Source organism: Rutidosis leptorrhynchoides, chromosome 9, assembly GCF_046630445.1.
Source record: "Rutidosis leptorrhynchoides isolate AG116_Rl617_1_P2 chromosome 9, CSIRO_AGI_Rlap_v1, whole genome shotgun sequence".
Lineage (NCBI taxonomy): Eukaryota > Viridiplantae > Streptophyta > Magnoliopsida > Asterales > Asteraceae > Rutidosis > Rutidosis leptorrhynchoides.
The window spans coordinates 14198947-14215081 of NC_092341.1; the positions used below are offsets into that span (position 1 = coordinate 14198947).

Sequence of the window (16135 nt, forward strand, 5' to 3'; positions counted from 1 at the left end):
AGGAGAGGGAGATGGTGAAATGTTTGTTCAACTGTTAGAAAATAAGAAAAACAGTTTAAACAACTTTTCATTTGAATATTTTACTGTGTTCAATAATGATAAGTGGGAGTTAGCTGGAGCATTTTGGACTGATCAAGCTTCAAAAGAAAATTACAATGTAAGACACAACATTTTGGGTTGAAAATAAGAAAAACAGTTTAAACAACTTTTCATTTGACCGATCAAGATCCCTCCATGATAGTTGCTATTGAAGCTGTTTTCAAGAAAGCAAGACACAGACTTTGTATGTGGCATGTAACTGAGAAAATTACAAACAAGGTAACATTATTTTATTTTTCTAATTAATGCATATAAACATATCACATTAAATTCATGATTTACAAATTTTAGTTAATGCATATTTTGAAGTGTGAATTCATAGAATATTTTTATCAGATACAAGTTAATGCATCTGATATATAATTATTAATTTTTTACCATCTTTATTAATTTTGGATGCAAGAGAACTTTTAGTCTTTTTTTTGTATACATCAGATTGGTCCTACTGTTTCAAATGTGGGTTTTAAAGATTCTATTTCTCAAATTGTCTGGACTGACAAGTTAGACCCTAATGAGTTTGATAAAAGATGGTTCTCAATTGTGGCTCGTTATAAATTAGAAGATAACAACTGGTTAAATGAAATGTTTAATCTTAGGAGAAAATGGATACCATCCTATTTTAGATATTGAGATATGTCAGGGTTAATGCGCACTTCTTCCCGTTCTGAGAGTGAAAACCACATGTTTCAACAATTGATGAGCAATAGTTCAACCTTAGTTGAGTTTATCAGTTTTTTCGAAACTGCTATGCAGATTCAACGACAAGTGCAGTCTAAAAACGATCACGATTCACTATCCCTAAAGTTGTTACTGATTATGAGATTGAACAACATGCTGTGCAATTGTATACTAGAATTTTTTTTGGTGAAGTACATGGTCAAATCAAAGCTGCATCAAGATATTGTATAAATTATCAAGTTGATCATAAAAATGGTTTTACAGAGTATACTTTAATGGATAGAAGTGTTACAAATAATGGGTTAACAAATAATCTTGATAAAGCTGGTAATCCTCGGGCTTTTGATGAATACATTCCAGCAGTTAGTGTGGTAAAGTATTCAGAAAAATCAAAAGAAGTATCATGTGATTTTAGATTATTTGAAAGAATAGGTTACTTTTGTCGACATATTTTATATGTGATAAGGATGACAAATGTTAAAGTAATCCCAAACAAGTATGTTATGAAAAGATGGTGTATTGATGCTATTAATTTAAAAGATCCAAACACATATTTTGATTCTAATCAAGTTGGATCTTCCGAAGAGTTCGGTATTCAAATGAAGGAGATTTATCAAATGGTTGATCATGCGATAGGGCTATATAAGGATGATCCTGAAAAATTGTGTTCACTTAAAGATACAATTAGAGGGTTGAAAGATAAAGCTGTAGAGGAAATGGGAAATGATCATACATTGAGTAAAGACGAATTTATTGAGGGTTTGGTTGGTATACCAAAACCTGATAAAGTGTCAGTTTATTGCCCTAATAATTTGAGAAGTAAAGGTTGTGGCAAAAGAATTACAAATGTTCGAGAAGAAGCTATCAAACAACAAGCCGTCAATCACAGAACTTGCAGTTACTGTAACGAAATTGGGCATAACAGTAGAGGTTGTAAAGTAAGATTTTGGAAAAAAAAATTGAAGACCGGGAGAGAATGGAGCAAGAGATGAATGCACATAGATGAATAAATGTAATATACAGCATATTTTATTTTTATTTTTTTTCGATTGATAAATGTTGAAAAAACTAATTTTTTCATTATAAATTTGTACAGAACAGAAATTGTAAAAAAGAAATAATATACTTATTTTTGTTTTGAATGTTCTAATTTTTTTTGCATTATGTATTGATTTTGTTTTGTAAATGATGTCTGTTGTGACCCATTCCTGTCTCTTTAGTAAACAAGTCAATGATCAAAAGTAAGGTTAAATCCATCAAAAGTTCCGTCAATGCCGGTCAATAATTTAAAATTCAATAATAATCCGTCATAAGTTAGTCAAATGTTTTCAAAATAGACGTAGGATAGTGTTCTTTTTTGTATAATTCCTGTCTCTCTTTAATAAACAGGTCAATGGTCAAAAGTTAGGTCAAATCCATGAAAAGTTTGGTCAACGCTGGTCAATAATCGAAAATTCAGTAATAATCCGTCATAAGTCGGTCAAATCTATAAAAATAGATATAGGTTAGTGTTATTATTTGTATAATGTTGAATGATTATAAATTTGTAGAACTTAAACTCGAAAAATTTATTAGTTTCTACATTTATTTTGATCCACAAGTATATTCTACATTTTTGTAGTAGTTGTAGCATTTTAAAAAATTGTTCGAATATAAACAAGTGTTCGAATATAAAAAATTGTTAGAATTTGAAAAATTGTTTGAATTCAGTTATTATTCTTTTAACATGTATAATGTAGAAGAACAGTTTATTGTAGAAGTTGTAGAAGTTAAAAAAATGTTCGTATACAAATAATGTAGAAATTTAATAAATGTTCGTATTTAATAAATTGTTCGTATATAAAAAAGTGTTCGAATATAAAAAAATTTTCGAATTTAAAAAATTGTTCCAATTCAATTATAATTCTTTTAATGTAGAAGAACAGTTTATTGTAGAAGTTGTAGGATCTAAAAAAATGTTCGTATGTAAAAAATTGTTAGAATTTGAAAAATTGTTCGAATATAAAAAATTGTTCGAATATAAAATATTGTTAGAATTTGACAGATCAAGATCCCTTCATGATAGTTATTGTAGAAGTTGTAGAATCTTAAAAAATGTTCGTATATAAAAAATTGTTAGAATTTGAAAAATTGTTCGAATATAAAAAATTGTTCGAATATAAAATTATGGAATGTTATGCTACGTTTGTTTGTGTCAATTCTATGTGTCTTTTAGTTTGTATTATTTTTGAAACAACTTATAAGTACTATTGTCATGCATACCCTTCAGTATTTAGGGTTACAGAGTCTAGGATCAAAGGTCAGTGTTAGTTCATCACTGGGTGGGGTCATCTTGGTTTGTGGTATGATGATTGGTGGTTTAGGGTTCCTGCTGCTGCACTTAGACGGTTACAGATTGAGGAGTTTGACTTTCTCAGGTCAAACTTGTATTTCTGATAATATTATATTTTGCAGGGTGATGATTTTTATGGGGTGATGATGATTATAGGGTGGTTTGTTATCATTATAAGTAGTGTAGGGCTTTAAGCTTGAAACAGATGTGGTATTTTTAGGGTTTAGAGTTAATGTTGACCAGGTTGGTTGTTTGAATGGTCTACTAAGTTTGTTTTTTGATATGTGATGATATGCATATTGCAGTTTGGTTAAAGGATCATTAAATCTATAAATGTTGACAAGGTTGGACTTTTGGTCAATGTTACAGGATTTATGGTGCTTCTAAATGATTATTAAGATTTTAAGTGCTCCTTGATGATTAAGTGTATATGTTGTATTGTAAAGCTCGTAGCCCATTTTATTATGCTTACTCTGGTTTCATCTCAATCAAAGTATGGTTTGGTGCATTTCATTGTATTTTGTGTTATGGTATTATGATTCAAGTGTGATAGTGCAGCAGCAGGATAGGTTTTTGATATTTTTATGGAGATTGATATGTTTTTGTGATGGAATTATGGTTAAGGTGTTAAGGATTTGGTATTTGTTTAAATGGTATTTCATGTTTGCAGTTGCAAATGGGGATTTTTATGCTTTTTGTAATGCAGGGACTTACATTGTAAATATGCTACAGGTTCAAAAGTTTTGCATTGCTGATCCTAGGAGGCATATTCAAGTTTTCTGCATTTTCAATCCTTTGTTAGTTAATATAGTTTGGCAGACTGACATAGTTAGTCCTTGTATAGTTGGATACCGCTGAACACCACAAAAATCGTTCGTGTTAAAAAAATCATTCTTAAGCCTAACTCTAAACACAAACACCTTAAATCTAAACCTTAAAACCCTAAATATAAACCATAAACTTTTTTTATTTATTGAAAATTGATGTAAAACAGCATGTTCTACATATAAAATTGATGTAGAACACTCATTTTTATGTAGAACATATAAATGTAGATTTTGCAACTATTTTAAATTGAAGAATGGGTTGTGTAGAACATTGAGAACAGCATGTTCTACATATAAATTTGTAGAAAACGAATGTAGAACATGATATTTTCTGTATGCTGCATTCATTTGTAATCATGCAACTCTTGTACATAATAGTTATTTTAAATTGAATTAAGTATGACAGTAGGTACAACAAAAAATATCATTTCATATAATAGCATATAGATACATATACCATAACCAAAATAGAGTAATAGAGTATACTAATAAGTACATCATAAAACGAATTTTGATGCATAAAAAGTCTTTGCCATTCTAGAACGGTAGTCTTTTAATGTAGAAGAACAGTTTATTGTAGAAGTTGTAGGATCTAAAAAAATGTTCGTATGTAAAAAATTGTTAGAATTTGAAAAATTGTTCGAATATAAAAAATTGTTCGAATATAAAATATTGTTAGAATTTTACAGATCAAGATCCCTTCATGATAGTTATTGTAAAAGTTGTAGAATCTTAAAAAATGTTCGTATATAAAAAATTGTTAGAATTTGAAAAATTGTTCAAATATAAAATTATGGAATGTTATGCTACATTTGTTTGTGTCAATTCTATGTGTCTTTTAGTTTGTATTATTTTTGAAACAACTTATAAGTACTATTATCATGCATACCCTTCAGTATTTAGGGTTACAGAGTCTAGGATCAGAGGTCAGTGTTAGTTCATCACTGGGTGGGGTCATCTTGGTTTGTGGTATGATGATTGGTGGTTTAGGGTTCCTGCTGCTGCACTTAGATGGTTACAAATTGAGGAGTTTGACTTTCTCATGTCAAACTTGTATTTCTGATAATATTATATGTTGCAGGGTGATGATTTTTATGGGGTGATGATGATTATAGTTTAATGACCCGTCCTAATCTATCTGGACGAATACATTACATTTGGTTACATCGCGAGGTGCTTGACCTCTATATGATACAATTTACAAACATCGCATTCGTTTTTAAAAGGCAAACTTTCATTTACATCGAAAGTTGACAGCATGCATACCATTTCATAATATATCCAACTATAATTGACTTAATAATAATCTTGATGAACTCAACGACTCGAATGCAACATCTTTTGAAATATGTCATGAATGACTCCAAGTAATATCTCTAAAATGAGCAAATGTACAGCGGAAGATTTCTTTCATATCTGAGAATAAACATGCTTTCAAGTGTCAACCAAAAGGTTGGTGAGTTCATTAGTTTATCATAATCATTCATTTCCATCATTTTAATAGACCACAAGATTTCATTTTTCATAAATATCATTACACTCGCAAGTCTATAAAAATCCATTCGTATGATGAATACCTGGTAACCGACATTAACATAATGCATATAGAATATCCCCCGCATACTCGCAAGTATGCCATATACTGGTAATCGCAATCACCATTTAAATCGAAGTACTAAAGCATTCCAAATTCCAGAATGGGGTTTGTTAGGCCCATAGATCTATCTTTAGGATTCGCGTCAATTAGGGGCCATTTCTCTAATTCTTAGGTTACCAGACTTGAAGGGGCGATATTCGGTATAGTAATCCAACCATACAATGTAGTTTTAAGTACTTGTGTCTATTTTGTCAAACATTTATAAACGCAGCGCATGTATTCTCAGTCCCAAAAATATATATTGCAAAAGCATTTAAAAAGGGAGCAAATGAAACTCACCATACTGTATTTTGTAGTAAAAATACATATGACGACACTAAACAATGCAGGGTTGACCTTGGATTCACGAACCTATATCATTTGTATATATATATTAAAACATATAATCGTAACTATACAAATTCATTTATTATATCTTTAATTTATATATTATGTATATTTAATTTGTGTATATATTTAAAAATGGTTATTATTTATATAGTTATATTAATATATCCATATTTATGTACATAATTGTTTAAATGTTATTTTTTTTTTTAAATCGATAGTTTGTTATTTGTAAGGATTTCTATGAATAATATTAATAGGTTCGATATATAGTTATGTGAAATTTTAATATCATTATAGTATATGTAATAAGTATATTTTATGTACAAAATATTTATCTGCTTAAAAAGATAGTTTTGTCAATAATAATGATTTACGAATAATAATAATATTAACTTTATTAATAATAATACTAATAATGATATTGTTAATACTGATACTTATAATAATAATATTAGAAATCTTATTAATAACGATAATATTAATAATCATATTACTTAATAATAATACTTATATTGATAATAATATTAGTAATAACAATAAAAATAGTAATAATCATAATTGTAGCTAAGGTTATGATAATAATAATAATAGGTGGTAACTAATACTTATATTAGTAATAATAATTCATAATTCATAATACCTAATAATAATAATACTAATAATGATAATAATTCTAGTACTTCATGATAATTCTAACAATAACAATAATGATAAGTGTAATAACAATAACAATAATAATAATAATAATAATAATAATAATAATAATAATAATAATAATAATAATAATAATAATAATAATAATAATAGCAATAAAAATAATACTAAATAATAATACTTGTTAATGATAGTAATATTAGTAATAACAATATTAATAATAATTATAATTATAATTTCTATACTTGTAATAATAATAATAATAATAATAATAATAATAATAATAATAATAATAATAATAATAATAATAATAATGATAATAATAATAATAATAAAATAAGAGTGTTACCCTTAAATGAGCTTTTCTAAAAAAAATTTAGCCATGAACCAGGCTCGAACCCGAGACCTCTCGGTTAACACCCATGCCCTTAACCATCCGGCTATATCTGTTTTTCTGATATATTATGAGACTTAATTATATCTATAATAAATATCATAACAATAATAAGATATAGATAATATAAAAAAAATATCTTCTTTATACCTAATAAAAGGGGAAAGGGATCAGCTAAAACAGATCGAGGATAGCAACACACAGGAGGAAAAAAAGAATGGCGATTCAAGGTACATCAATTCATTAATCAACCAAGCAAAAATCACCAATGTTTAGTAGATCGTCGATTCATTATCATCATCGTTCGAGCATCAATCATTTCGAATAGCAGGTAAACATTATCAATCTTTATTGTATCATAATCATTAACGTATCATCCTCTTATCCTCGTTATCATCCATTCATCATCAATTCATCATCAATTCATCTTTTTTTCACAATAACATTAACAATTGCGGGTTAGCAGATACTAGGAAGATAGTTGTAGTTGTTCTGATGGTGTGGGTCCTCAGAACAGTAAACAGACAAATAAAAGCAACAGATAAATGATCTTTGTTGTTAGGTTTGAGATGGTGAAGTGGTAGTGGTTGTAGGTTTAATCGAGTAGGAAGAAAATAAAACGGTAGCAGTGGTGGATGTAATTGTTGTAGAGTGGTTTAGAGATCGACTAAATAATAACAAGGATTAGTTTGGAGTTTTTAATGATGTGTGGCTGTCAAACCAATCTAGAAACAGAAATTGCATCATGTTAGTCGATGATGGTGGTTATTTGATTCAAGAACAAAATCATTAAGTAATTATGGTTAAAGGTGGTGGTTTGCTTGTTGGAACAAAATATAAAGCAAGAGAAGAATATAAAGATACTGGTGGTTATGGTGATTTCAAGGTGATCATGGAAGCTGTCATAGTAGTATCAATCGAAGGAAAAGGAAGTATAGCAGCAGTCTTGACAAAAGTAGTACACGCAGATGAGTGATAACAAGTGAATGAATTTTATCAATATCATGGAGGGATCCATTTACAACAGGGAAGAATAGGTAGACCAAAAGAATCAAGTTAAGAAGAAAAATACAACAAAAATAAAAAGAGAAAATGACATGTAACAAGATTTTTGGATTAATACTGTGTTTGATTATTGGTTCGTACGAGTTTAAAGGCTAAAGAATCATTTAAGCACAGTTTGAGATATATATGAAACTGATTTGGAATCCTATATTGTGTGTATGATCTTATATATTTGTTATTAATAATTAATAATTATAATTATACTACTAATAATCTAAATACAAATAACACTAATAATAATACTAATAATAATCATAAGTCACAATAATAAAGATTTTAATGAAATTGATAATAATGATATTATTAATGATAATTATAATAATAATAATACTAATTATATTAGTATTGCTAATAATATTTATATATATATCCAAATTTTATATCAATATATTATATTTTCTAAAACTAGGATATTAATAACACTAGTATTTATGTTAATATTTAAAAATAATAATAATATTATTGTAACAACTATACTTAATATATTAATATTACATATTATCAATTATGTAATATAACTATATAATATATTTTATATAATAATGAGTATTAATAATATCTAATAATAATGAAGGTATAACAAGTTAAATGTTTACATAATAGGATTAATAACACTGATGTTGATATTAGTAATAATAAAAGTAATATCAATAATACTATAACAAATATATTTTTAACTTGTAATTACATTTAATTATTAATACTATATATTATATGATAATATATGTTGAATATTTATTATTTATACATTTAATCTATATTACCATATAATCATAATTATTAATAAGTATCATATATATTCTTATTCATTTTGTTAATACCTAATTATTCTGTTTATTATTTTACATTTTTTTAATTCTATTTGATTAAATGTACTTTATTAATTCAAAATTTTTATATATACACTTATATTTATATTTATATTTATATTTATACATGTATTTACATACTTATTTACAAATAGTTGTTCGTGAATCGTCGAGACAGTAAAAGGGTAATTGCATAAATAAAAACAACTCAAAGTATTTGAGATTCAACATTACAGACTTTGCTTATCGTGTCGGGATCATAATATTAAGTTTAAATTTGGTCAGAAATTTCTGGGTCGTCACATATAGGGTGGTTTGTTATCATTATAAGTAGTGTAGGGTTTTAAGCTTGGAACATATGTGGTATTTTTAGGGTTTAGAGTGATGGTTGACCAGGTTGGTTGTTTGAATGGTGTACTAAGTTTGTTTTTTGATATGTGATGATATGCATATTGTAGTTTGGTCAAAGGATCATTAAATCTATAAATGTTGACCAGGTCGGACTTTTGGTCAATGTTACAGGATTTATGGTGCTTCTAAATGATTATTAAGATTTTAAGTGCTCCTTGATGATTAAGTGTATATGTTGTATTGTAAAGCTTGTAGCCCATTTTATTATGGTTACTCTGGTTTCATCACAACCAAAGTATGGTTTAGTGCATTTCATTGTATTTTGTGTTATGGTATTATGATTCAAGTGTGATAGTACAGCAGCAGGATAGGTTTTTGATATTTTTATAGAGATTGATATGTTTTTGTGATGGAATTATGGTTGAGGTGTTAAGGATTCGGTATTTGTTTAAATGGTATTGCATGTTTGTAGTTGTAAATGGGGATTTTTATGCTTTTTTGTAATGCAGGGACTTACAGTGTAAATATGCTACAGGTTCAAAAGTTTTGCATTGCTGATCCTAGGAGGCATATTCAAGTTTTTTGCATTTTCAATCCTTTGTTAGTTAATATAGTTTGGCAGACAGACATAGTTAGTCCTTGAATGGATTATTTTTATTGAAAATTGATGTAAAACAGCATGTTCTACATATAAAATTGATGTAGAACACTCATTTTATGTAGAACATATAAATGTAGATTTTGCATCTATTTTCAAATTGAAGAATGGGTTGTGTAGAACATTAAGAACAGCATGTTCTACATATAAAATTGTAGAAAACGAATGTAGAACATGATATTTTCTGTATGCTGTATTCATTTGTAATCATGCAACTCTTGTACATAATAGTTATTTTAAATAGAATTAAGTATGACAGTAGGTACAACAAAAAACATCATTTCATTTAATAGCATATAGATACATATACCATAACCAAAATACAGTAATAGAGTATACTAATAAGTACATCATACAACGAATTTTGATGCATAAAAAGTCTTTACCATTCTAGAACGGTAATCTTTTGCCATTGCTTGGGAATCATCATCAAATGCATAAGAAATTTTGCATGCTACCCTCTCCATATGAATACACACCCATCCACCGCAATCGCCAAAATTTCCTTTTTATTTTGGTACTTGCATCTCATTGTAGTTAGATGGCATAATTATTTCCTTTGATGATGTGTAGTTAATTGATTTAAGAAAATCTGGAAGACTATCCACTAACATTCTAACTAGGTCACGACGAGATTCAGTACTACCACAATCCGGAAAACTATCATAAAGATCAACATGAAAATCGCTCAGATCAAGCACCAACAAGATCCAATGTTTGATCGTTGTTAAAAGCATAGGAAATAGGACCTACAACAAACAGACGTAAAAACAAAATAGTAGTTTTGATATTAATTGATGATTTACTTTTTATTAAAACATTATCTTTCCACATTGTGACCATTTAGGATATTCAGGTCGCTTACCATCAGCAAAGCTAGTGATAGCACTGACATGTTTTGGATTTTTAGTTTTATCACTTTGGAATCTCACCATCCACCTTATATAATCCTCTGGCATTATCAGTGCTGCAAAAAACCCGATTACTCGCCGATTAATCCCCGATTAATCATTTTTAAGAGCAATCCATTCCGATTTTCAAAAATCCGTTTAATTAAACGGTCAACGTTAATTGATGGGTCAAAATCGAATTTGGTAATCAAAGTTGGTCAAAGTTAAAAATGGCTAACATTTTAACATTAATTTATACTAGAACTTTATAGTTTTTGAGCAAAATAGATAATTTTAGACAATTATGTTAGAGTTTATTTTTATATTTATGGTTTTTTTTTCTAAATTTACACATATAATTTTTAAAATTTAGTATTTAAATGTATACAGTACAATCCGATTAATCCCCGATTAATCCTAGGATTACTGATTAATCCTTTTAAAATTCTGACCGATTAATCCCCGAATAGCGAATTTTGCAACCTTGGGCATGATTGTACATTGTTTCTTTGTTCCAAAAAATCCAGTGTTTAATTCTGATTTCCTTTTAATCCACCACATGATCATATTCCCCCAACCATTAATGTGCTGCAAAAAAAATAAAAATTAACATGTATTTAAAATTTTTAAACTGTTATGCCACAAAAAAAAATTTTTAGCTACTTACAAAAGTACTGAGATACCCGCTTTGAATTGTTCCATCCAATCTTTCCCAGAATTCTTTATCAGTATATATATATATATGTATTATTTTGCTTGATAAACACGGAAAGAAACTCACAACTATTATTCTTTTCCAAATCATTTTCTGTTGAAGGTCCTGCACGTGATTTCTTGTGATCAAAAGAATCTGGCGGAGGATATAGTCAGCCTTCCTTGTTCATCAAACTTTCAATTATTTCATTAATATCACTGTCGACGATTTTGGGATTTTTGAATCTTAAACGTTTGTATTTGTTCGAAAATCTATCTTCCTCTTTAATAACTACTTTCTCATCCTTTAGAATACTTATAGTCTCTAATTCATTCTGTTTCTCTTCAACAACCATCTTGTCTTCAACAACCATCTTCTCATGAGTAATTAAAGTATTATTCTTGTTTGTTTTTTTCAATTCGCTCACTGTGCCGAAAGGTGACCTTTTAACATATGTGGCTTTCGTATCTCTATAGCTCCTTCTTAACATTGGTGTCGCTACCTTTACCTTTGTATCAAATGGTTTTAAATCTTTAACTATTGGTATAGATTCAGATACATAACCATCGAAATAGTCTTCATCGTCCTTTAAAAAAATATTAAAAAACAATGTCAAACATTCAGTTCAAACACATAAAAAAAATTTCAGCCTGTAACTTAAAAATAAATAAATAAATAAATAAATAAATAAATAAAAATAAAAAAATAGGTCAAACAAAATACACTAATATACTAGTAACTACCTCAAACCTGTATTAGTATTCAGTTTAAACTTTTGAAAAAAAAGAAAATTATAGTATTTGGGTATCTCAATCTCTTGAATTTTAAACTTTGAAACTGTCTCCAATTTTGCAATCTTTTGCTCCAGTTGTCTTATGATTATCTTATCTTCATCTTTTGACTTTTCCAATTCTTGAATTAAAACACTCTGTTCATTAATTTTCGAATCTTGTTCATTAATTCTCTGCTAAAGTGAGGCTATAATGTGATCCAGATCTTTATTTTTATCGTCATTACATTGCACAAATTGTGTTTCACCTGTTTCATTTGTAGCCTTCTCTTTATTTTTTTCATTTGTTGCTTCATCTTCACTTGTTTCAATCATTTCATCTTCTGTCCGAATAATTTCAACTTGATGATCTCCGTTTTCAAAAAAATTCATACTATCAATCCACCACTTGCAACTAGATTCATGTTTTGTGATAATCAACCACCACTTACAATTATCCTATGAACAAACAAAAACAGATTATTTATATTAAGAAAAAAATAAAATAAAAATATTAGTATTTTGTGTTGATCCATTGACAATCCAACAAACACTTTTGTTTACTCTACGAAAAATCAAAATAAACTTTAATACGACCAAAAACAAAATTTAATAAAAAAAAACTATAGAACTCAAATTTATTCTAATGTTTTTCATCATGATGTTTCTGCAACAAGTTCTACATTATATTTTCTTTATTTAAAAATATAAAAATAACTTCTAACCTGTGTTTCCATCAGCTTGAAATAGTCATTGAATTTCGTGATCTTTTTCTTCCTCTTCCATTGTATTGCACGTGGTAGTTCGTTAACAGCATCCTTGACAACTGTTTTGATAGCATAGGCAGATATCCTTTTGTGATATGCCTCCCATATCCACATCTTTCATAAAACACAAAAAATATATTGTTATATAATAAATGATAGTATAATTTAGTAAACAATTTTAAATTGTAAGTTATATGTAAACTTTTAACTTAAATGCCCACGAAAACCCAGCTAAATCATATGTGACGGTAGATTCCATATCATTTTTAATTATTTTGGTTCTTAAAACATTAAACGTGTGCGTCCATATGTATGAACCTCATGGAAACTGGTTCATTAAATTCAAGTCATCAAGTAAATGAAGAAAATTTATATCTATCCTGTCTCGTGGCATCTTCCCAAGAAAGCATTCTTGAACTAATAATACAATAACTACACGAACACAATCCTCATCACTTCTTTTGTCATTCCCAGAAAAAAAGTCTTTGTCTTTTATCAAGTTAAGAAAATGTTCAACCTTAAATCTATTGTTTGGGTGATTTTTTAATACACGTGATGCAAATCTAGGCTTAGTTTTACCCTTATCTCCGTCAATATAATGTTTAAAATTAGCATTTGGCCCAAAACGCATACTAGTTACCAAACAAAACTCACGTCTACCACATCTAATATTGTAATCAGAAGTCACTTTAAACCACAATTCTTCTGGCTCCTCTTTTAGTTTGCATTCAGCTGGTCGAGAAATCTGATTCTGGAGTAAAAAATGGATATAACCAGGGTCGGTGTGCTGAAACTTTATATCTAACCAATAACGAAAGCAAGTGTTGTCGAATAGTTTTCTTTGCTGAGTACTTAGTCTACTCCTAATAAATTTAATTCTTTTTATCTTGTTCCGACATGTAATTTTTGCTTCAAAGTAATCCCCATGTAATAAATCCTGTGTCATACTCAAATTGTCAATCACATAATTTTCTTCAAATAAATGTCGTACTCAAATTGTTAAACACATATGTTTGGAAAACAGAAAATGTATGCTACATAAGTTATATTTTTCTAATTATGCTTGACGAATAATTAGCATACATTCAAACAAAAATTGTAGAACATTCATGTAGAAAAAAGATCATGTAGAAACATATGTACAAAAGATCATTTATCACAGCATAAAAGTTTCGAATAAATACATTTAAGGACTCATATACAAATTCACACACGTTCAACATGAACTACAGCACAAATTCACACACATTCAACATGAACTACAGTTAAGCTTCTAATCAAATATACACACATTCTACATGAACTACAGTTAAGCTTCTAAATAAATTCACACACATTCAACATGAACTGCAGTACAAAAATAACATGTATACAAGGTGTTCGATGAAATGATTGATACAAAATCTATGAAAAAATTATCAAAAAAATTCAGTAATACCTACAATTTAAAATCATCAAAAAAATCTTATAAAAGCACTTATATATCAACAATATGATACATTAAGATGAATACAAAGTTTGACTGTAATACCTCGGTATCAGACATAGTTATAAAGTTCTATCCTCCAACGAACGACCTAATGCTAATGAATTGCACTTTTTTTACTCCTGAACGTCGTAATGCTAATGATTTTAGTAAATTAAGTAGTTAAAGTTAAATCTGTTTTTTAGGGTTTTGGGTTTTTGATTTGATTTGCAAATTTACAGTTCTGATTCGTGTTTTCCCCAAAATACTGATTATGTAAATGATTGCCAAATTTATGAAAAAAGTTCACAATAGGTCCTTGATTTAATATATACGATTCTTTAATAGTCCCTGTAATATTTAGAAAAGTTTCATAAACATCCCTGTCATATGTTTAAGTCGAAATACGAACAAATAATTTGAAATTCGAACACTTTCTACATTATATGTTCTACATTCATTAACTTAAGGGTTCTACATTTTAATTTTATATTATTTGTAAAAATATAAAAGGATGAAAACAGAATAAACATATAATATGGGGACGCTTTAAGTAAAATTGTACGGTTAAAAATGACGGTCAAAATCATAACACACAAGATCTACAAAAAAGGCCCTATTTCTACAAAAACCCCCCTTTCTACAAACCCTAATCAAATTCAATTTTAATTCAAAATTCATCATCTTGTTTCAACGATTCTTCCAATGGCGACAACTAATGAAGTAATTGAAGGCAGTCTGATGAAGCTTACAAAGAAAAATCTGTGGAATTACACCCCTCCTAGTAACGTAAACCGACCAAAAGAAATCACTCAAAACAAACAAATTCAAGTAAGTTTAAATAATCAAGTTGCTAACACATCAGTTCCAACTCCTGAAAAAACCAAAGGTTATAAACAAATGATAAGTTTTTTGGAATCACATTCTTTGAGTTTAGCTTTTTTTTGAAGACATTTAGATTATTCCGTAATTTTTAGCAGAGTTTTGGTATACATGTTCACTTAGTGAAGATGGTACAAGTTTTACTGGTACAATATTAGAGGGTATTCGAAGAATTTTAATTGATCAATCTGATATAAGAATTGTTTTGGGGCTGCCTGATAGTAGAAGTTTTACTGCAGTTCCTTATAAGAAGGAATATGAACGAATTTTTTCAAAGATAGGATTTACAAGTCGTGCAGATGGTAGAATTTCCACTAAGTGTTTTACAAATAGGTGGAGGTTTCTAGTTGTAAGTATTAACAGATGTTTAACACATAAAACTGAAAGTTCTGATATCTTAAACCAGTTTGGGATTTTAATTTTAAGTTCATTTATTGATGGGTTAGATATTGACTATGCTAAACTCTATTTTGAAGAGTTTGTTAGGTTACTGAAAGAACCTACTAAGTGCTATCAAGTTCCTTTCATTAGACTTTTGTCACTGATTTTTTGATATAAGTTGGGTAAGAATCAGTATGAGGAGTTTCTTGAATCAAAACATACATGAAGAATTGATTAAATGGATAAATCAGTGTTTCACGATATTGATGACAACGAGTCTAAATTAACGACGCATATGACTAAATGGCTTAAAAAGAAATATAAAGTACATGTTGTTGATGATGAAGTAGATCAGACAGTCGAAGGAGTAGCGCAAGCGGTATGTAAAAAAACACTGTTTATTATAATTTTATATTCATAATTTACTGTATTA

At 28.3% G+C, this 16135-nt stretch overlaps 2 protein-coding genes across 2 annotated transcripts; one reads left to right on the forward strand and one right to left on the reverse strand.

Annotated features, from left to right (window-relative positions):
- Window positions 1–234: 234 nt before the first annotated feature.
- Window positions 235–3967, forward strand: LOC139867766 (protein FAR-RED ELONGATED HYPOCOTYL 3-like). The gene is made up of 6 exons (XM_071856120.1): window positions 235–318; window positions 535–683; window positions 953–1715; window positions 2167–2235; window positions 3047–3119; window positions 3780–3967. Exons 1-6 carry the CDS (start codon window positions 235–237, stop codon window positions 3965–3967), a joined length of 1326 nt encoding a protein of 441 aa, XP_071712221.1.
- Window positions 3968–13293: 9326 nt separating this feature from the next.
- On the reverse strand, window positions 13294–14520 carry LOC139867767 (uncharacterized). Its single transcript, XM_071856122.1, has 2 exons — window positions 14506–14520; window positions 13294–13911 (listed from the first exon to the last, which is right to left on the reverse strand). Exons 1-2 carry the CDS (start codon window positions 14518–14520, stop codon window positions 13294–13296), a joined length of 633 nt encoding a protein of 210 aa, XP_071712223.1.
- Between the last annotated feature and the right edge of the window lie 1615 nt (window positions 14521–16135).

Bases quoted from the DNA above. Each gene is read 5' to 3' on its own strand.
- LOC139867766 (XM_071856120.1), top strand. From the start codon at position 235: ATGATAGTTGCTATTGAAGCTGTTTTCAAGAAAGCAAGACACAGACTT. The intron at 1,716-2,166 runs GTAAGATTTTGG...TTTAATAAACAG, and splicing joins ATAACAGTAGAGGTTGTAAA to GTCAATGGTCAAAAGTTAGG. The intron at 3,120-3,779 runs GTATGATGATTG...TCATGTTTGCAG, and splicing joins TGGGGTCATCTTGGTTTGTG to TTGCAAATGGGGATTTTTAT.